This window comes from Bombus flavifrons, chromosome 7 (genome assembly GCF_040668555.2).
Source record: "Bombus flavifrons isolate JBK064 chromosome 7, iyBomFlav1_principal, whole genome shotgun sequence".
Taxonomy (NCBI): domain Eukaryota; kingdom Metazoa; phylum Arthropoda; class Insecta; order Hymenoptera; family Apidae; genus Bombus; species Bombus flavifrons.
In genome coordinates this window covers 12,707,290-12,729,846 of record NC_138448.1, presented here as the reverse complement: position 1 = coordinate 12,729,846, position 22,557 = coordinate 12,707,290, and the positions used below count along the sequence as shown (strand labels likewise).

Here is a 22,557-nt window from a genome sequence, read left to right as displayed (position 1 = left end):
TCTTCCATCGAGTTTCAGTGACTCATTCTACGCGGTTGAAGTTTCCGTGACGTCCGGAGCTATACGCCACTGGACGTAACGCACCGAAGTGACAGATTGTTAGCCGGGGGCAGGTCTGATAGTCTTCACCCCCGTGTTCATGCGGTTAGAGGTTTTTTCCACTCGCGATTTTACGTCGGTACGTTCCATGAATTTGATGGAGAGAAATTTGTCACCGTTCCACTCTTCTCTTGTCTGGCTGTTTCAACGGCAGGTGCACGGTTAGAGCAGCCTCCGGGCTCTTACAAAGGATTCTACGACAAAGTACATTAAGCACGGATAAATTTAAAAATAATCTTCAAGCACTTTGAGTAAGCACATGCTCTCTCACTCTGTTCGTAGCCGCGAATGATCAAATGATACCGAAACGAGATACAAACGACGCGAACGCACACGACGAAAGAAAGACTCGGTCGATCCACGAAACACGGATATAAAATAGTCTGTCCCGGTAATTAGCGGTCGTCAGAGAAGCTACAAGGCCTTTCACTGCGCAAGAAAAGAGGAGTTACCATCTCTTGATTACTAAATATCCATAACGATCCTCTTGGCTCTGATTAACCGGTACGTCGAGTCATCGGGACCACCTAAGCCTTCCTCACCAACGAACGAACGAATCGTCCACGCTACCCTATCTCGACGAAACTTTCTATCATCTATTAATCGATACCATCTTTCTCAACACGTACGCAACGTACATAGACGCGCGAATCGCTTCGGATCTTCGTCGTTTCGAGTTAGACGCACGGAACTCGCGTAGCTAATCGTAGAATCGTACGTGACCGATCGTCGTTGGTGCTCGAGCGATTCGCGCGGTAAAACACCGTGAACGGAATCGTCCACGACACCGAGCACGTTGTCGCGTGTAACTCGCGCGTCGTCAGCCAGGCTGCACGTAGCAGCTCGTTCCTGATACGTGTCTGTCGATCGATTAGCCAGCGAACGTTTGTTATCCGGCGCGAACACCTAGCCACGGTTCGTTGACGGTCGTGGGAGACGCGTTAATTTACGGGGCAGTGAATGAGCCACTATGTGTGCGTAGGAAACTTCGCGAAACAGTGTAGCTTTTACGAGGATCGTGCAAGTCTTCCTTCGCCTCTGTCTGCGTACCTCGTTACAAAATGGTACGTGTGTATTACGATGAACTAATCCGCGAATAGTTAGAGCAGAATCTTTTGTTTGCACACGTTGGGAGTGATTTGGTATTCCTGCCTGATGAATGAGTGATCTGATATTGTACACACGTGTGGTTCGCGTGATTTCGTGAGAGTGGTAATTACGGTTACCGTAGAATTAGACGTGGCGTCGGAACAGCGACGATCATTGAAGATTGTTCTCTATAAAATTACGAAACTGAATAGGTTTCTCCTATTTTTTTTTTTTTTTTTTTGTTCTTTTTTTCACGATTCTCCACGACGTGTCATTTCGTTTTGATAATGAATCAAGGCGGATAGAACAGTAGATGGAACCCGGAAGCGGGTTCTCCGGCTAACGAATGAACAACGCGAACTATTATTCGACTCTAATTGATGACGGTTCACGGGCTGTTTCGTATTGACGGTCATCGATAATCCCTAATGATTCGAATGTTGCCGGCACCGCTGAGGGGCACGAAATCGAACACCGACAGACCCGTGGCTCTTTCAGGAATACAAACACCCGGTAAACGGATTGATAGAATGGTTATTACTCAAACGCATACCGTCGATTCATCGATAAACTTCCGATCTCTGCTCCAAATAACGTTCCACTTACTACGACCTGTTACTTTCTTCCTCGTAGTCTTTCGTTCTTACGATCGAACCGTTCCCAACAATGCGCTCTAATAAACGATTCAACCGTCGACATGCTCGCGAATAATTTATCGAAACAGTACACGTTGGATTACGTAGGATCGCATAGGTCGTTGAATTTCCCTTCGCTCGGAGCGCATTGAAATTGCAACTATGATCTCTCATAGACAAACACAGCGTATCTATCTGTGTGGAAAAAAGTGGAGACTTTACGAGCGTGCCAGTCGGCAACAAAGCGTAGAATTCGCAGGCAAAAAATGAATCGAAACGCGATCGGTTAGGACAACGACTGTACGACTTGGCTTGCAAGTTCTGTAGTCACGGTGGCCCTGATACGCGCGGCGAAGCGACGCGTCACAAAGATGGTTAGTCCTGACTTGAAGATCCTTAAGGCGAATCGTACACGGCGGTTTCGATCGTTCCTTCCTTTTTCCTCCACCTCTTTCTTGTTCTTCGCTTTCTCCCGCTTCATCTTCTTCGTCTTCTTTGTCCTCTTCTTCTTCTTCTTCTTCTTCTTCTTCTTCTTCTTCTTTCTCTCACGGTTGAAAAAGAAAGCTCGAAGTACAAACGCACCCGCGCTCCGATGATTAACAACCGGTACCGGCGCATATCTCCGGGGCCCGGACGGTGCTGGCTAATCGATTAATATACGATATCGAGCGCGCGCGTCCCACGGCCATTGTTTGTTGTTAATTACACTGATACATCTATTCGAGAGAGAAGATCGCCGTGCTCGCCGCGTATTCGCCGCCACGACCGCCCGTCGTCCGGCATTCTCCAAGCCCGACAGGATTTGAATCTAACTTTTGACACGTATCAAGCGGCGTCTCTTTTCTCTTCAACTTTCTCTTTCTCTTTTCGTAGTTACTCTTTCGAGGACGAGCAAGGAGGAAGGAGAAAAAAAACGAAGAGGAGTGGTATATTGAATCGAGAGTATCGTACATCATCCATCGTTACGAGTTATCCCGCTGTCATTGTGTTTGTAACGCTAATCGGGTGTCAGAAGACGCGATACTAGTTTTGACAGGATTATTTCGAGGATGCGATAATCTCACTGGTTATCGCAATGAATATTCGCATGTATGCTATATATAAAAATATATATTCTCGACCGAAGCCTTCGAAACAAAGTTGAATGGAAAGTAAGAGGAATCGTTGGTCTCGTTGGAACGTTTTCAAACGCAGCGACGCCAGGTGATGGATCGCTCGAAAATACAGTTACGTACCGCGAAAGCGAAGCCAGACGACTTCCGGGGACGCGTGTCGTGGGTCAGGCACACTCGTTCGAATTCCGTTTCACTTTCCAGCCGGGGTTAACAGCTAAATCGACGGCTAATTGCCAGGAAACCCGATGAGAGCACGAAGATGAGGACGAGGATGAAGGTGGTTCGATGATGCGTGGCTTATGCGGCGTGGTGTCGCGTTAATTACCGAGCGTTAGGCCAGGCTCCTCCCTCTTTGCACGCGGCTAGATGGATGGATTGCTTAATACTTGTCACGCCTCGCTAATTAACATTCAGTCATCTCCCTCTCGGAAGTCCCTCTTCCCTCCTCCTCCCGCTCTTCCCTGCCCCGACGCTGTCGAAAGAGGCGAAGCAAGCCGCGGCCACGACACCAGGTGGAAAGTCGTTTAATATTTATCGACTATCGCGTGCGACCCCGTTGGCACCTTCAGGGCCCAGGACGACCGGCCACGATGAATTAGAATTCGTGATGGCGCACCGCGGTTCGCGGGAAATATTAGAATACGACGCCGCTACTAACGGACAAACGATTACTACTCATCCAAACGAAACTCCGTCTTCTAGTACATTGTGCTCGTTTTTTTTTTTGCTTTCGCATACGGTCGATGAACCTCTCTTTTGGAAAATCGTTTTTAACCTGGTTTTATTATATCTGGATATAGCCTGGTTAGCGCTATACCAAGGAACTGCACATCATAGTTATTGAAAATAGATAGAAGTGGAGTTTAAACGATTGAGAAATGTTATTTGCTTGGTATAATATTCACTTTTCAATCAATCGAAAACTCACGGTCTTCCTATTTCAGAAGATTGCTTTGAAAATAGCTAAAAGAAAAATGATTACTATTGCAAGCTGAAGACAATGGTAATGAATGTTCGCTACGATAGATTTATGAACGTAAGTGATTAAATAATCAGTGGAAGGAGCCGTAAATCTTATTAAGGAAATGTTATGTTATAGGAAAATGATTCAAGTGAATGGTATTCACAGTCGCTCTCGTCCTGTGCCATCGACGACAGGTTCGACGGAATACCAGATGCAGAATGTTTTGTCCCGTTGAATCTAATCTGTACTTTCGATCTCGCTGCCAGCCGGAGGACCCTGTCCGTCTCCATTATTATACGCCCCTTACGTGGATGACTGGCTGCGAGATACTATTTTACGAGAGTCCCAAGATTCAACTAAACTGTGTACAAAAATCGTCAAACCCCCGGAACCTGGCATTTCACATTTTCCAGTATCGAGTGTCTTTAAAATAAAAATTCTCAAAACTTTGACTTATTAAAAATCTTCTGTGGTGGATGGTGAGACGTGTTGTTGATTAAAATAATAACGAGACGAGTTAATTCAATTAACTATATTTACAGATATTGTAAAATGTGGAATACAAAGTTAATCGCAAGCGTTGCTCGCTTGACGATATTCGTTATAAGATTGCGCGATACTGCGGTACTGATACTAATTGTTATGCTGATTCGTTAGACTGATTCGTTATACTTATTCGCTCGACTGACTGACTTCTGGAGAACATGATCGTCTATTTATACCGGTCGAGGAGGGTACCGAAAGGTTTGAACTTGTCGCCGGTTGTAGGTTGCACGTAGCAGCGAAATTGCTTTGTCCAGAGTTTGTTTGTTACATTATGTGCGTCGTACACAACCTGTACCTCTGTGGCAAAACAACTATGTGAGGCATCTTCGTATCGGAACGTCTTAAGACGCATATACCGCTACACGTCCTTTTTACATTTTATCTTAACCTTAGCGTTCTTATCTGAGATTTCCGGCTGCGAGCCGTATTTTTTAATTGAGAATTTTATCAGCAATAAACGTAAAAATGTGATACGTATGTTTGATATTCGAATTAAACGAAATGAAATTCTCGTAGTTGCTATCCCTAGGAAACATTTGACGCATTTCGGTGGGTGATCTACGATCGATCGTATACATACGTCACCGCGCTGCGGCATCTAATGAGGCTATTAACACGCGCTGCACCACCAAAGGAACTTCGTCGTGCGTTTATGACATCCGATGACCTACCTAGCGGCTTCTATGAGAACCTCGCGATCGCCTTGAGTGAGACATTTACAAGCTTCAGGCTAGGTCGATCTCGTCGGCCTAGCATCTGTCGTCTGTAGATACGTGTCGTTAAAACTTTTGCGTAGTTTTCCAGCCGTGTAACATTCGTTTCGACGATTCCGGATTTGCAATTAAATCGGTGCGCTCCGATTCCGCGAATCGCGTGAATATTTCACGAGCCTTTGAAACTGTAAACGCATTAACCATGTAACGCTGGATCCTTGATCGTAATCTTCGCATTGTATTCTAAAAAAGGCCGTTTAAGTAAACAGCTGAACCTTGTATCGAAAATTCCTGCTATTCAAATAACGGGTAAAATTTGATTATAATTCCATCGCACGAAGCGTCGAATGAAGATATTACGTGGTAATCGATGTAATACTTGGGCGCGCGATCGTTAAAGCGCAAATTGCGAGCAATCCCGTTCGAAATTACTTAACGGAGAAGACAGAGGAGTGTAGTCGAAGGCCTTTATTAGTGCGAACGATGCTTCGCTTAGAATCGAGCAATCCTGGCAAACGCGTGTATGCAAATTGAAAAAGATAATGACCGTGGTCGTGAACGAGCGCCAGCGCAATCGTGCTCTCGAGTGTCGTTTCGATCATCTGACGATTATAGCGAAGTTATTACACGAACGGAGGGGATCACGGTCGTTTTCAAATTGTCGTGAATAAACGATACGAATGACTGCGTAATGATAGCTCGGAGGCAAGAATGCGAATGCAGGTATAAGAGCTGCTTTAGGTTCCTCCGCGTTTATTCTTTGGAAATTTCGCGTTGTTTAGTCATTCGTGATAGACCGTTGTTTAATAGCGAAGAATACGGCGCATACCTCAAACGAAACGTTCCTTAAACATTCCTTCGATCGAACGATTCCTCTGATTTTGATTTTGCTTTGGTGTTACAGACTCGTGCGAGCAGCCGGTTGCGGATCGACCTTACGGTGAGTGACTCATAATCTCTTTTAGAAGTTTGCGACACTGTCTGCTATATACTTAGGTTTCTCAAAGGAGAAAAACCAAATTTATCGCGGAACCACTTTTAAGGCAGAACCTTCCGTGGAGGAAAGAAATTGCTACTTCCTATTACGTCTCCATTGAGCGGACCGAACCAGAGAGTGTTGCCGTTTCGTACGGCGAGTTGCGAAAACCGCGCGCCCGCGATGTAACGCCTCCAGCCTCCTTCCACCTTACTAGCTTGGTTTCCCTTTTTCTCTTTATTACCTGGAAACCGCGGCGTGGTTTATGCAAACGCGTAAATTAGATCGGATTCCTGGAACGACCGTTTCTGATAGAAAGTACGACCTGCCAGGCGATTTATTTTACGTGCTGCCGCCTGTGACAATCGATCGTCGCATTGCTCGAATCGAACCACTTAAAATCAGAGCCTCGAAAGGGAAAATAAGGAATTAGAAAAATGACAAACGTTTGATACGTCTGGCACCGAAGAAAGACATCTTGATAATACGATATAAAAAGTAGGCAAAAATTCATCGTTTGGGGTGGCAGGTTCCTCGAAAATTTGAAGCTGTCCGATTCGATTCGATTCAAAGCGAAGCTCGTTCGGGGTGTTAGTTTCCCTGAGGTACGCCACCTTCTTGTTGACATCAAGCCGGCGACGTTAGAGGGAGGTAAAAAGTCGCGTTGCATCCGGTCGCCTGTCCTCTATGCCACAAGTCGTAAAATTCAGCGTTATGCGATTCGGGGCCTGTGTTTTGTCCCTCTTTCGAGATTATGATTACCCCGGCAGCCACCGTGGCTAATATCACGCAATAAGCATGGCTGCGGACGAGAGAGCCGTCTCTCTTTTCTTCTTCTTCTTCCACCGCCACCACCTCCTCCTCTTCTTTTTCAGCTTCCTCCCTTGGTTTCGTCCCGTTCTGCCTCCTTTCCGCAGGTATATAATATGTGCCACCAAACTCGACTCGGTGTAAACGGGTATCCGGTGGAAATGCATGGTCGCTACGGGACGCGGGGTAAGGGAGCGAAGAAGAGGAAGAAAAAGAGAAAGAAAAAGAAGGGAGAGGTCCATCAAACGAGCCGCAGGACCCTGCGAGGTCATCCTAACTTTCCTGGAGCGACTTCATCTTCACGGTCTATTCCGAGTTCGAGGACTCTGCTGGAATTTCAGCAGCCTCCTACTTCTTCCACCGGTATCGCGGCTCGCGGCTATAATTTTTATTATGCGCTTTATTCCTCCGGTTTCAACGACGCGGGCCCACTGGAATATTTATAGGTCGATAGGGTTTTACTCGCGTCTTATCTCGAAGACCGTAAACGAAGGGGTCGACGATGCTAATGTAACAAATTTCGCTGATCGCGGAACAGTCACGTTGATATGCAATTTTCGTAAACGCCTATTAAAATGTGTAATCGTCTCGGTGATGCTCGTTCTGCATCTCTCGAGGATCAATTAAACGTTTATGAAATCTTCAACCCGATGATGTGCGGGTAAAAAGACATTAACCAACCATGAAGACGGGATCGTTCGGAAAGAGTGGAGCGAGCCGACGCGAAATTTATCAGCCACTAAAACGTCGTTTCGAGTTTAGGTCCCGTAGTTAGGGTGGAAGAAGAGACTCGAGTCAATCGTACGATGACGAAGCACGTGGTAAAACATTTTTCGAGTGCGCCAAGGGGTGGCGACGATTTTCGACGCGGCAGGATCAACAGGTCCTGGTTATGAGAGTGTAAAGCGTTTTGAATCCAACCCCTCGAGGGGTATGATTCCTCCGCGCGAATCTCGTCGTACAAAAGGGACGAATCTCGTCCGCGGGGGGTCTACGATCACCCTCCTTCTTCATCGTCCAGCGCTTTCCTTTTCTGCGTCACGTCACACATGGACGTCGGCACGTCGTGTCCTGGGGGTGGCCTACGACCCCAGCCACGGGGGTGGCTGACAGCCGATTAGGACAAGATGGGAGAGCCCCCACGGAAAACTTAAAATAACATCGCTCGATCATCCGGGTGTCTTCGCCGACAGCCAACCAAGCTACTCTTGTATTCAGCTTGTTCCCTCTACATCGTCCTTCGTTTACGTTCCCCGCGACCTCCTCAGCGGGTAGCTTGGGAATCGAGGTCGCGTTACCAGCGATCTGTCTTTAGGACGACCCCGTTCGCGATTGACCCTTCCTACGTGTTGCTGCGTTTCCTATGCTGAACGTGCATCGGTTATTAATCGTTCTTTCATAGTACAGTAAACACAAGAGGTCAATTTTATAACCTTGAGAAAGTATCGAAATTACATTAACCTTTAAACGTACGTTAATAGTAACGTGAACAATACCAAGTCCTCGAGCGCTTAACGATAGAGAAACTACTTCCATCTACTGTTCGACTGTTCGAGATTATCAAATCTTAAGGTATCAACCTTAACTATCCTACTATAGCATAGAACGAACGCCATGAAAGGTCTCGCGGAACTTGCGTCTTTCCATTTCCTTGAATTCGAATGGAAAAACTCGACGAGTCGAAGTTGAGCACCTCTTCGATGCTCATTACAGTGTGTCCCGCCCCCGGCTGGGGTAATCAGGGTGTGCGGGGGAGTGAGAGGGCGGGGGCTGTGGGTGACCTCGCCCGGGGCCTCTACTCTTCTCCTCGTCGTCCTCCTCTCTTCGTTCCACCTTAGGCTCGGTGGCTGACTACCTTCCTGCTCGTCTCGTTCTCTCCTTCCGTCTGACGCTCGAGTCGTCTTCTTCGTTCGACGCTTTCGACTACCTGCGAAGGTGACGGGGCACCAGCCGACTCTCCCGGTTCATTCGAAATCGCGACCTTGTCGGTGCTTTGCATTCGCCGTGCATCCCGCAACCAACGCCGACCACCCTCTTTCTCCCTCCTTCTCCTTTCGTTCTGTTCCCTTCCGTCCGCGTTACTCACCCATCGGTAATTGGCGGAAGTTGTATGCGGGCGTGAGGCGCGTCAAACCGTTGGAATGTCGCTTGACGGTTTAATCTGTTCTGACGTTTTAATTTTCCGGCGAAGAGAATATACAATGTTTGGAGATAGAAAAATCGAGATCAGACTAACAGCGTACAGGGTGTAATCTACTTTTCGTAGATTAAAAGGTAACTTGGGTAGCTTTCGATGAAAAGATCACGGAATTTTCTCAAAAACTAAAATTTGAATAGTAGAGGAATATCGCGTGATCGAGTTCAACGCTGACTTAAAAATTTTCATGAAATCCATTGTCGATCGTCGAACAATACGAACGTTGTCGGTTAACCCCGAGCGCACGGTGAACGAGCTTTAATGCGCCGGTATGGCTCCAGAGAATTGGTATTTTCAAGATAGGGAGGCCAATCAGTGCCGAGAAAGAGAGAGCCACCGGCTATTTGGCCGCGAATAATAATGATTACGGGCGGCACTCTCGAAGCAGGAAATGGCGTTGCCAGATGGTAGGGGGTAGAAGGTGAAATTTCGTTGGTGGTGAACTACGGTTACGTTCCCTTCGATTCTTACGCAATTGGATGGACAGGGGAAAACGAGCTCGTGAAAAGAATCCGGATTTCGTGCAAAAGATCGAGCATCCATCGTTTTACCGAGACTTCCCTTACCGAAACCGGATTTATCCAGCATTTTCATTTATCTTTCTTATTTAAAACGGAATTCCCGACGAAACCCAGAGATTGTACGTACGCAAACGCATCTCTTCGGTGAGGATTTTACTGCTTCCACGAAGGCCGGTTCCGCGAATAGACAGACCAAACTGGCCAGTTGAAATTACTCGAATTTTATATGCACGTTACGCGATCGTTTCCAGGAAACTTTTTATACCCAGCGTTGCGTACGATCGTGCCGTGCGTCCGTGGAGCGATGTACACACTTTTCTCCGTTACGTATCGGAATGTGCTGTGGCGATCGCTTGTTTATCCCGTTAGCGGGCTCTTTCTTTCCTCGACCAACGCGCACCGACCCCGGCTCCAACTCGTTTGATAGGCGACGGGCAAGAAAAACGCGGTCGACGTGTCGTCCAAGGGAACGTCTGCGAATCCTTTGACTATTCCGGGATGCTCGACCGGGTTCGACTGGTCTGCCGGTAGTCGTTCAATCGTCCATGGTCGTCGAAACGATCTTTACGAGGTCTAAATGTAACGACAAATAAGAATTCCAACGTCGGGTCGTTGCAAAAACCGTATTTACTTTCCACCGAATTCAGGGATGCGCAATTATCCGTAGATCGTAATATCGAGAAAGATAAGCATCTTCCTGATACGCTAATGTAAAGAGCGTCGAATGGCGTTGAAGCTCCTCTTAGGATAAAGAAGCTTTCGAAAAGAGTGCCTCTTGTTAACACTCGCGCGGAAATGAGAAACGTCTGTATTCGTCTTATCCGCAGGATCTCGGCTAACAGACCCAATAGTCGTGTTCACCTTCGTCACCTGACGTCAAAAGCGGATCGGAGCTACCTGGTGTACCCCAGAATCTTCGGGAGTCTCGTCATTTTAGTCTCAGCTTGTTTCTGGACTCCGGAAGGGACCGAGTGCCATTCGAAGGTAGAGAAAGAGCTGCGTGCGTAGTTTGCTTCTTTTGACGATTTCATCGTAACGATTCCTCGTATTCAACGTAAATTCATAGCTTCCTCTGATCATGCTACGACGCGGTATCAGTTCACATCTAACAGTCACCGTTTATATCGAAAGAAAGACATAAAACCACGAAGGCGAACACAGAAAGTATGCTTACAGCTTTCTACGAATTTTTATGAACTTTTCGTTGCACGAACGAAATTTTTGCCGTCTTTGAATTCTATTGTATATTCGCCTGGACCGACAGTAGCTTGTTAATATTGAAAGGCAGCAACGAAAAATGCAAAGGTTTAGATCAGAATTCCTTCTCCGCGTGGCGTTTTTCAACGGCCGATACCTTCTCGAAGATTGGCGATGCGATCTGCTCGCCACTAAAGGAACACTGAATCCGGATTCATGAATGAACTATGCGAGGAGAGGCGAGCAACGAACCGACAGGAGGACTATTATTTAGCATAGCCACTTTTTCTGCCGGCCATCCTGCTCGCGTCGGCGTTGTCTTTGTATCGGGACGAACGACGATGACGATGCACGTCGGAGCCCGAGTGCAGACTATCTGGAGCAGGTTCGCTTCTCGACCAGATCTCCCAACGTAACTAATGGACGCCCCTCTTTTCCGCTGGCACGCTTTATTATTGTTATTGGACCTTACCGCGCCACGGACTTCTGAATGTTCATCTAATTAAATTGGACGAGTCGGGACGGACGCTTATGCGGGTGAATTCTCGGAAGAATATTCTAATTTTACGAGACGACCGGCCAACTCATGATTTGACGCCATTCTGGGAATCGAGTCGGTATTTTCGACTCGAAATTAGGAAATTTATCTTAATGCTCGGGCGACAAATTGTTCGTATGCGAAGTTTCAAACAATTGGAGGATCGTTTTTCAACAACTATGAATCTTGCACCCATTTCTTGCGCGTATACCTTCTTCCTTATAATTATTTGCAAGAAAATTGTTATCAGGATAATCAACCAAGCATCTAGGACTTCTTGTCTTCTGTTCGCTTGATTATTGCGATAGAACCATTCGTAGCAACAATCTTCTGATTATTTCGAACAGCTTTTGCACCTAATCAAGCGCTAACTAAAACTTGGTTCCTATAAATGAAATACGATAGTACTCCGGATTAAAGTTTCGTAACATCTATCAAGATTATGAAATAAAGCTAAATAAATCTCCGAGATTCTGGACGGAAGCTCGACTAAACACGCTCGGTACTCTCAATTTTACGTTGTTCCAAATTAAAACCCTTGGACACGTAGCGTCCCTAAAGCAAGCTCCATCGATCTTGACCGAAGAAGGCCAACCATTGGATCGACAGTCGATTCGAGGCACGGGGTTTCCTATCGAGGTCCGACGCGATCCGGTCACGCAGTTCCACGGTGGTTCATCGTAGCTGGGCTCCCCTCGCGTGGACCTCGTACAGCGAGGCTAATCGACCACTAATAAAAGGCGGGCCGAGTGTGAGCGGCCAGGAGCTGGCCAGCGGCAATCAAACGAACAATGACACCGTCGCGAGAGCTCTTCGCGCGTCTTGCCACGGTGGACATTGTGCGTGGGATTGGCCGCCGGTTTCTTCTTCCTCTTCTCTCCCGCGCTATCAGGTGGTACAAGTCGAAAGAAGAAGAACGAAAAGCGAAGAAGCGGTCCACGAACAGCGTCGTTGTACTTGTAACGCGCGAAGGTCGTTAGACGGGAGAGAACGGGGCCGAGATGCAACGGACTCGCGTCAAAAGTCGCGCTCTCGCTGCTTTTGGCCCCTTATTGCCAGCCGTGTTTACGACCCTGTGACGCTGCAAGCGCCATCAAAAAGGGGAACGCAGGGGCCGCTTCTCCGGTCCACGCGCGTAGAGACGCTCGTAGATCCTTCGCTCTTCCGTTTTGATGGATTTTTCTCTCTCTTTCTCCTGGCTTGTTCTGCCTTGTCCAGCTTATTCGCCGCGGCTTTTTTGCCAGCGGCCTCTTTTGACTCCGTATCGGACGGAGCTGCTCGAAATGGAGCCGCTGGCGCACAGGGCAATTACAACAGCGAGGGAACCGCGCCGTGCTCGCTCCGCTCCAGAGCGTAAGGAAACGTGCAGTGGACACTTCGTGGAATCGAATGGAATATAAGCAAAACCGCGGGGAGAAAGTCAAGGAAATCTTTTATGGAAATCACGTGTAAGATCATAGAATCGCTTAGTTAGTAGGTTAACTCGATTTACCGGATCGGAATATAAGAAAGCATTAACGTCGAACGATTAACGCCGGCAGCGATTGTTTCGCCGCGATTTATGTATCCACCAAGCCCGTGCTCGCGCACCAGCGTTCGCACTTGCCACGACCGAGTTCATGAACATAAATTACGAGTCGAAAGGGGGCTGCCGCTTTGGTCGTACAGTTGAGGCGTGTTGCGGTTTTCGGCCGATCCGATCTTGAACCGCAGAAGGGACGATTACCGGGCTCGGTCATCCGGCAAACGACTATTAATGATATTTCGTGTCGGATCTGCATGCTTCGACCCCGGCAAAGGGAGCCGACCGTGCCGAACTTAACGTGTTTTACCGGAGAATACGTTTAAATGTACCGCGCCTCGCCAGATGAGCCAGAAACCCGGGGGAGAGAAAGGCTCGCGCGGTTCTGTCTTGATATAACGCGGTAATAATGCAATAGACGATCGAACAGAGTCTCATCGAGCCCCTTTCCCTCGCCACCTCGCTCCGATCTCACGGGGAGCTGTCGCTCCACCTCCGCGTGGATACTAAGCCTCCGATCTGCCGACTATTTATTGGCTCAGGGATTCTCAAACTCCACTGTCTAATAGAGAAGACATATCGATCAACGTTGCTTACTGTTTCCATCGTGAATTAAGAAAATGAAAGAAATAGGAAAATGTATCGGATATTGTATATAAGAAGAGAATTTTTTAGATTTCCTCAATTTATGATACACTTTTATCGTTCGTTGTGAATCTTCACGTTATGTATCAGCAACGAATTAGATTACGGTCTTCGAGTTCCTTCGCAGAGAGACGTTCAGAGAATTCGAGTATTAGAGATTACTTTACCATCTCGTTCTGTTTATCCTCGCAAAGTCTCAGACCGTTTCTTTCGTCTAGTACCTTATATAAAAGTATAATACTGAACTTTTCGAAAGTAGGATATTGCGAATCGAGTCATCTACCGCTAAAAGAGGATGTCGATCAAATTTTCCACGGAGAATGGAAACATAGTAACAATCGTACACATGGTGCAGAAGGCGGTGACGATTTTCTCTTGCGTGCTGGTTTATTCGTACACACTGTTGGCTACGACACGCGCAATAAACCGTAGTACAACGAGGTGGGTGGATTACGTAATGCCGTTTAAATAATGGCGGGATACGATGCACCGGCAGGCATGGGTTTCGTGGCCACAGTGAAGGATTAAAAATCGGACCTCGGAGTTTAACGGCGGATCGCACGAACGCCAGATACACAAATCAGACCGTAAAGCCGATCAATTAAACGGCAGGCCGCCGATCTGCCGCGCATTATAACCGGTAATTATCTGTAATTAAATATTGGCCAGCCGCCAGGCCGCTGGGGCTCAGCTTCACCAAGCGTTTTGAGGGGTGTGTTCGCTGGATTTCTACCGCGGCTCTTGCTCTCTTCTTCGTTCTTTTCGTTCTGTTGCTCGTTTTTCCAGTTCCAGTCTGATACTTTTATTTGCACTCCCATCGAACCACACATTGTTCTGTTTTGAAGAGTAACGTCGATAGAACGAAGTTGTATGCAATATCAACGCTCGTTTATTTTAGTCTCACTCCTATCTGCGGTCGAAGACTCGACGAAAATTCCCCGGGTTTTTAAACGTCGATACTCTTCAACCAAAGGTGATCCAACTTCAATTTCTTATCTCGCGATTTTTAAGAACCATACACACAGCAATTACAAAACGTATTCTCACATATATTATCATACTATCTATTTTACTCACATAGTATCAAATTTTCCATAGTCGTACGAAGGAAAGTTAAGAAATCGCTGAATGTTAGAAAATTTAATATGCTTTTGGTATGTAAATGCTAAAGTAAATACAATAATGCACAAATACCTTTTGTAGCCATTGTATATCGCCGTGTACATTTTTCGAAAAAATGCAAAACGGTCAAAGAAGTATTTCAATTTGAAGATACCCCACAAAATTAATCGTGCACCATGGAGCGCATTAACCAACCCCTTAATATTCGGTAATCTTGTTCCATAATTGCAAAGACGTTTCAATATTCACCGATCGATTAATCAACGATCCAGGGATCGTATCCTGAAACCGCGCGCAATTAGGCAGGTCCGTAATCGCCGGTTGTTTCGCCCCGGTTTTTATTATAGACAGGAAACGAGGGCGACTCGCGATCGCGATACCGCGAGACGAAGAAGACGCTCGTCTCAACGAGAACTTAGTTGCGGAGAAGGGGTGGCATCCATTGGTGCCGAGGGAGACGCAGACTCCGTTTAGGCATCGCATGACGTTCGTCTATTTATCAAGCGGTATCATCATTCGCCTTTCTCCACCGTGATGCCGCCCCCTACGGCGATTTAATCTAATTTGTATCGCCCTTTGTTAATCGCGACCGCGCCGTTCGTTCGAACCGGGGCCTCGCAAAATTCCGGACCCAAATAAACTACCGTGTGTCCACGCCGCGTCCGGACTCGTCATAATAAACGCCTCGGATGGCCACGCATGCACCGGACCTTCTAAAATATTTAACGCGCCCGAATCTCTGCTCTGTGTTAGGGTAAATAACTGAGAAATTAATTTGTTACTTGCGAGAGGGTGATTTGTTTCATCCCTTCCTCGCCGTCTCTTTCGTATGATGAGAAATTTCATGTATTTAATTTATATATGAATATCGTTTCACGTGAAAACTATCTGTTTTCGAAAGTACAATATATTCCGTGTTTAATCCCTTCGAAGTTGGGAATGAAATATCTCGCGAACTGATTTTTAGTGGGGTCTATAAATGACATTGCATCGCGAGATACCTGATTCAAAACGTCACACGAATGACACTGCACACCGCGATATCTCGTACACAACCTGGAAAATATAAGAGTCATCTTCCTCGCTTCCTCCTTGTCTCGAAAAGCCTGTCTCCCTTGAACACCGATATTGTTCGATCGGAAGGGAGCAGATCCTTAAACCAATCCTCGTTCGCCGCAGCGACCAGTATCAAAGAAGAATCTACCCTCCTAGTTCGCCATAAATCAGCCGCTGGTCTACCCGCAAATCAGGCTCAATCACTCTGACTCGATAGCTCGATCGGGCACTGACAAGCCGCTTTGCCGACAGAGCGTACCGAGTGCCGGTCTGCGCGGCGAGATCTCCGGCGATCGATCGATGGATCAATAAACCACGTGGATGGAAACGCGTGTACTCTCACTCCTTCCTCCCCTCTCTCCTCGTTCGCCTCTCTTCACCTCTTTGCTGTTCCCACTCCGCGTGCACGTGGGTGTAATGTACACGAAGAGAGCCGGCAGGGGGGAGCATTCGAGAATTCGAGGCACATATTAAGCAGGATTATTTATCGGCACGGCGTGCAAGCCCTTGATTTGATTTAACAAACAGCGCTCGCTAACAAATTGATAAGCGGTCGCGGTCGGCGAAGATCAGAGGCCGGGTTTCCGATCGTCTTCTTATAGGCGTGTGCTCGCGAGCGCGAAACCCAGGGATGTAACTTGACGAAGAAAGAGGGAGAGAGATGGTCAGGTCAGGGTCGGACGATGGTGTGTGTGCGTTGTCTGGTCTCTCTCGCGTCTCTCTATCTGTGTTCCGCGCGGCTCTGTCAGCCCTTGCGCTTCGTGAGAGGGCGCCATTAGCATAGGGGGACCCCCCACAGCGAGTGCAGGACCCGCTGGGGTACTCCACCGGTACACATTATATAGGTGAGGCCTGATATATAAACCGACCTCATTGATTTATGGCTCGAACGATTCCTTTAATTATAATACGATATTTATTCAGATGAGTACGGCCGCGGACGCGAGTCGGCGGAGTCACGCTGCTATATGGTAATACGCGGGCGCACGAGCGCCAGGGCCCACTCTTTCTCTTGCCTCCCACTACTTTGCGGATTATTTTTATCCAGCCTTATCCTCCCCGCCCTCGGAATAGATGGATAACTTTGCGCGGGTCGCTTCTGTCCCGAGTTCTGGGCGGAACGTATATTGGTAGCGAAGCAATCGATTAGGTCGTTGTTACAGCTATTAATCACTTGCATTCATACTTCCGTCATGAAATAGATTCAAAATATTTATTACATCGAGATTCGCGAAAATCGGTAGATAACAGTAGCGAAACATCGAAGATGCTTGAGTATCATACTTGCTATGATACAACTAACCAAGCAATCCTACCAAGGATAACGATGCGATTCCTGAGAATTTCAACGCTAATCGCATGCTCTGGCGCTAAAACTAAGAAATCTTCAGAAATCGGATCAGGTCGATCCAGTAACTTTCGAGTAAGTCGTACAAAGGACGAATTCCACTCCATTTACGTCACAAACAGGATGGATTATCGTATCTCGACGGACCTTCGAACCGATCAGCGTGCAATAAATCACGTACAAATACCAAAGAGTAATTCTCCGTAATTTCCATCATCGTGGAATGGTTCTCACCGCGACCTGTCGGTGATCTTTGCGATTCAGAGTGAGGCATTTGTATTTGAGGGAGGGGGATACAGGCATATTCGAGTTCACAATGAAGTCGTAGCTGGATCGTGCGGTCACGATTAGCTCGTACGCTCTAAACACAGGCAGCTATGCACTCTCGAGTCATCCTGCGAGCGTTTATCAACGATAGCATCGAGGGGATTCGTTGCGGCAGGATGATCTCGATGCTGATCAACGAAGATCGAACGGTGGAGGCACGTTGCGACGAAAGAATCGCGTGGGTGGAACGAGAGAAAAGAGACGTCGATGGTAGCGGACCAGCACGGTTTCGAGCTTGTTCCCACACGTACGAGAGATCGCCGATCGTTCGACTTGGTAAAACACGTGTAGATAATTTCCGACATGGTATAAGCACGTGATATTAATCACGATTAGGAAGATTTCGTGACGTCCCGGTGTTTCTCGGTGTGTTCTATGATGTGATTCTTCTTTTCTTGGCGCTTCTTCTTTACTTACACTTTTATGTTTGCAAAATATTTAAAAACGAGAAAATATATTTAAAATATATCGAACGCAAAAGATTTAGAATATCTGTGTAATAAACTCCGGGACTTATGAATTTTACACTTTGTCAATTACCTCTTAAACGATGTTTTCTCACTGCTATAACATCGTCCCTAATGTAAAGTATCGAAACATTGTGGATAGTCTATACTCACATATATGTATTCTCAGTCGGAAGAATTAAAGCAAAAGTTAGAATTAAAATCGAACTTTGTGAGAAATATCAGATCATTCCATAAGTATTTTCGTCTCTTGTTTCTTGTTCCTTGAATATCTAAGAGTCCGTACCCCAAGTGTGAGATGATGTTGCAAGGTGAGGCGCTGTGTCAAATGGCGATCGTTGTCCGCAGTCACCTCCTTCATATTTTAATTTCCTCTTCGAATCTCGTGGTCCGCCAGTTGGCGAGGCGTACATATACACGTGCACACACGTAAAAGTGGCGCGCGGCATAAATCAAACGCTGTGCCCTCGCATTCCCACCATGGCGGTGGATCGATCGGCATTCGTTCCGCGATACGATTCTCAGAGGTCCACGATGAGAGACGTTTTAATCGTGCCGCCTAAACATTCATGGCTCGTCACCGGGCTCGCAGCCAGCCGTTCTCCGTTCCGCCATTTTGGTGCACTATTTCGTTTTTTCGCGAACCGGTGTCGTTTCAGCCAGTACTCGGAATCGTTCCGGACGGCGTCGTTCCCCTTTTTCCAAACCTAAGCACCCGGGTCTATATCATTTAAAAATACTGAAAGAAGTCGTCCACCTAAAGATAATAACGTCAAAAATAGAAACTAAGAAATCGCATACCTTCTATCTGGATCCTACGTGTGAATTCTTTTGTACCATCGTACAAGAGTAAATAATTTAGAAAAGCTGTTCGAGTACCTCTGTGATTTATCGAACACTTGTCATAATTACGTCGCTTGTCAGTACAGTAATTGATAGAGCCTGACATTTGGAATTAAGAGAATCTGTTTGATAGGAAATGTCAAGAGTATTAATTGCATAGAAATTACAGGTGGAAATGGTAGGAACGATCAAATTCAGAAGATTAGAATGTGGTGACTCAGATACCATAAAGCGAGGACGATACTATTTAAGGATACCTGTGATAACTCAGTTGTCTCGAGCGCAAGAAGTAAAAATATTTAAAGATTACAGTCGTCGGAAAGGGAGTACGTTACTCTTCCGAAGAGATCTCCAATTTTCATAAACTTCTCAATGAAAAATTGAACCAATCGTTCCTATAAAAATACCTCTCCTAATCCGATTTCTTTTGAAGCGAAACGAAAGATTAGATATCATTAAGAAAGGAAGAAGAATCGGAATGAGAGGCGCACAGGTGGCGGCGAGGGATGCAGCTGGCCCATTCATTGGTGTCTCGCGGACGTACGCGCCGGTTGATCGAACGAGTCAGCGAAGACAATGCGATTAATTTTAAACAGCGCCACTCGTTCCGTCCTGCTAAGAGAGAGGAACAAGAAAGAACAGGAGAAGAGAGGCAAAAGAAAGAAACGATCCGGCGGATACCCACGAGGCTTCGCGCACCGTGGTCACGTGTGCATAATTAGGGACAAACCGATAACGGCCCGCAACGCTTGTCAAGCGGTTAAGCGTTACCCGGGGCCACAGCCAGGTGGACTAATGATCTCCTTGGGCAAGCTCGACCATCTCCTTCCCTCCTCCCCTCCTTCACCCCCTTCTCCACCGCTTCCACTTCTTTTCACGTCTTCTTCATCCATTCACCGCGCGAGACGCATTATCACTGCACTCATTGTTACCCGCTCCCTGGCTACAACTTCATCCGCCTGTGACGCCACGATGCTACCATTCGCGAGAGGCTGATTACCGCGATGATCGTCGGGAACGTGTTTCGTTTCTGGTCACGAAATCGTTTCTGAATATTCACGCGGGACGTTCAGGTCTGCTTTTGTCGGGGAAATTGTATCAAAGTGGAGGAAGATGTTGGATGATTGAAGTTGAAGCGACGTTAAATTAATGCAGAAGTAAGAGAGTTTTGTCGAGCTAATGATTCACGCTTGGTTATTTTTTATTACGCTTGGCGTCCAATCGATTAGGACATCATCGTGGAAAGTTTATTCCGATGAAATTGTAAAATCGTTAATTGCGTTAAGGTCTTCTGTGTTGTACAATTTGTATTAAAGTGGGTAACCGTTTTACGATTAACTTTACAACAACAATAATAACTTTCGCAATCTTCTCGAATTAACAATCCGTAATTACCGATTAGAGTACTTTCGTGAACGATTCACCGTATAAAAATTCGAAGAATACCAGCGACTGTCGATGATCGTAAAGATCTTTCATGGCATGTTCGCCTCTTTTTTTCTCTTTTCGTGGAGACCGACGATCGACTGGTTTGATTGCGTTTACGCCAATAAACGCCAGAGCCAATAAGAAGAGCGACCGGACGCGGCTCCATCGACGGCGATTGATATTTCGCGCTAACGCGAGGGGAATTGGAAAACGCTACAAATTATTTTTACTCGTTTATTTAGGTACGCGAAGAGAATTAACCGGGCGCACGCGATCTCGCTGCGTCACAATCGGCCGTTCGCCGAGCGATGGGCGCAACATCGGAATTGCGTGCGTCTCGGTTCGCTCGTTGTCTATTTCTTCATTGTTTGCTCCTTGCATCGTGCCGTTTCATGCTCGCGAATTCTCTATCCTCTACCCTATCCATCTCTTTTTCTTCCGACTAGTCTTCCATGATGTTCCGTTTAGAACGTTGTTCGAAACATGAAAACGATACAAGAACGGGAGTTGCCAATTTTCCATCGAACCGGATTCTAATGGAACGGATTCACGCGATGGAATTTCCATTATCATATGCAAACATGAAAGAGAATGTATCTAACTCCACGCACTCTTGTCTGATTGATATGTTTATGAAGTGGTTACCCTGGTTAGATTGAGCAACGACCGTATCCACTCTTGGCCGATGATTTAGGGGCCATATATTACGGACCCTTGGCACCACCGGAGTACGACTCGTGCCTCGGTACCTCTATTGAGACGTTCTTTTGCCTTTAGACAAGCGGCTGGCAACCGCTATAAAAATCGAAACGAATTCTGACCAAAAGCTTTAACGCGAGAAATCGGTATAAAAGTTTTATTGGAACAATAACCGGAATAGAAAGGGACCAACTGTATATTCAAAACGGATTGAATATTATGCCCAATTGCTCGTTACCCAGCATTTTTGTCGATTCGACGCATAAAGGATCATTAACGCGCGTCTCATTAACCCCTCCCCCGCACTTTAGCGAGTCAGACTCGCGACGAAGATTTTAGCCCAAACATGAATATCGCGAATCCGACTCGCGAGCACATACTTGGGCCAAACGTAAACATAACAAGCCGAGCTCGCGGACTGTTTTTTTGCCCGTTACCATCGTGACTGAATGTTAGTTCCTGTTTACGAGCATCAGTCTGGTCTGTTTAGCGCGCGTCGATGTCTACCGCTTGGGCCCGAGTTTCGTCGAACTAAATGGCACGGGAAGGGGTTACACCAGGGAGTGGTAGAGGGAATTAACGCAAGGTTAACGCCCGTTAATGCCGCGATGGAACGTTTCGTAGCTTTACAACACTCAATATCATCAGTTTTCACGATGCTTGTTCGACTAACGGATCGAACGTAAGGATTACGGAGTTCATGGCTACGGTCACATTCACCCTCTTTATTACATTCTTGTGTCAGCAATCCAAACTGGATTCAACGTTTCACCGAACCATGACACGACGTACGTATATACAACTATTTTCAACTGAGAAAAATCCGGAAGCAATGTTCTCCAGTGAAAGCTGGGCTGGTTGAACTGTGGCAAAGGGTGCTCGACAAATATCGTGAAACACACACCACTGTATAAAGGGCAATTTCGAGCACAAAATAATCTACGATATTCTCAGTTTCCTGACGCATCGTGGACGATGAGAGGTCGTGGCGATCACGAAGGTTATGACACTCGTAGGAGGACAGACGAGGTCGAGAACAGAGGTTGTTCTCTCCCGTGGGTTGATGGATGGTCCTGTGGAGATATGACGCCGCGATTGACCGGCCGTAAAGCACCACGAGAAGCACCCATACGGATCCATGGATTCGTTCTGACCGATGCTGCCCCGTCCGCCGCTAATCCGTCCTCTTCCGCGAGCCGCTACGATCCGCTTCGCTTTATCGTCCGTTTCACCGAATGCGAGCTCATCTCTCGGCCATTCCCTCGCCCGACCGTGTTTCTTACGAGCTCCCGTCTTCACCGTTCGCCAACGGAGCATTCTCAACCAGCTGCTCTATGTATCTACATCCAGAGCCAATTTCTGATCCGAGGAATTTGATGAAATTGCTCTGATACAAGATTATTCACAGCTTGATTTCACTTTTATCGTTAATGCCGCCTGATACGTATAGAACTCGAAGATCCGAGGAAATTGAATCGTCGAATGAACGACTAAGATCCTCTGCTTGTCGATAGAAATTTGTTCGGATGATTGGTAGGACGGCATGTAGAGATATGTACTGATTGGGTAAATCCTGTTTGCAGTTTTTTGACTGAAGGTCATTAGAAACAGTTGATCCTCTATCGAAGTAGCGTGACAAATGTCGTTTTCGAAATAATAAATCTAACTTCTTTTAAGATGAAAGTTTTTAATCGCGGAAT

At 46.7% G+C, this 22,557-nt stretch overlaps 1 protein-coding gene across 3 annotated transcripts in view; it reads left to right on the top strand.

Annotated features, from left to right (window-relative positions):
• The window catches only part of LOC138181616 (POU domain, class 2, transcription factor 2), a 126,379-nt gene that overhangs the window by 21,141 nt on the left and 82,681 nt on the right, over positions 1-22,557 (top strand). For 2 of the 3 annotated variants that reach the window (XM_069116598.1, XM_069116601.1), the window contains exon 2: positions 6,066-6,101. The exons of the other annotated variant lie outside the window; for it this stretch is intronic. In XM_069116598.1, coding sequence (XP_068972699.1) covers positions 6,066-6,101 — 36 coding nt within the window. The remainder of the gene's footprint in view (positions 1-6,065; positions 6,102-22,557) is intronic. 3 annotated transcript variants of the gene reach the window in all.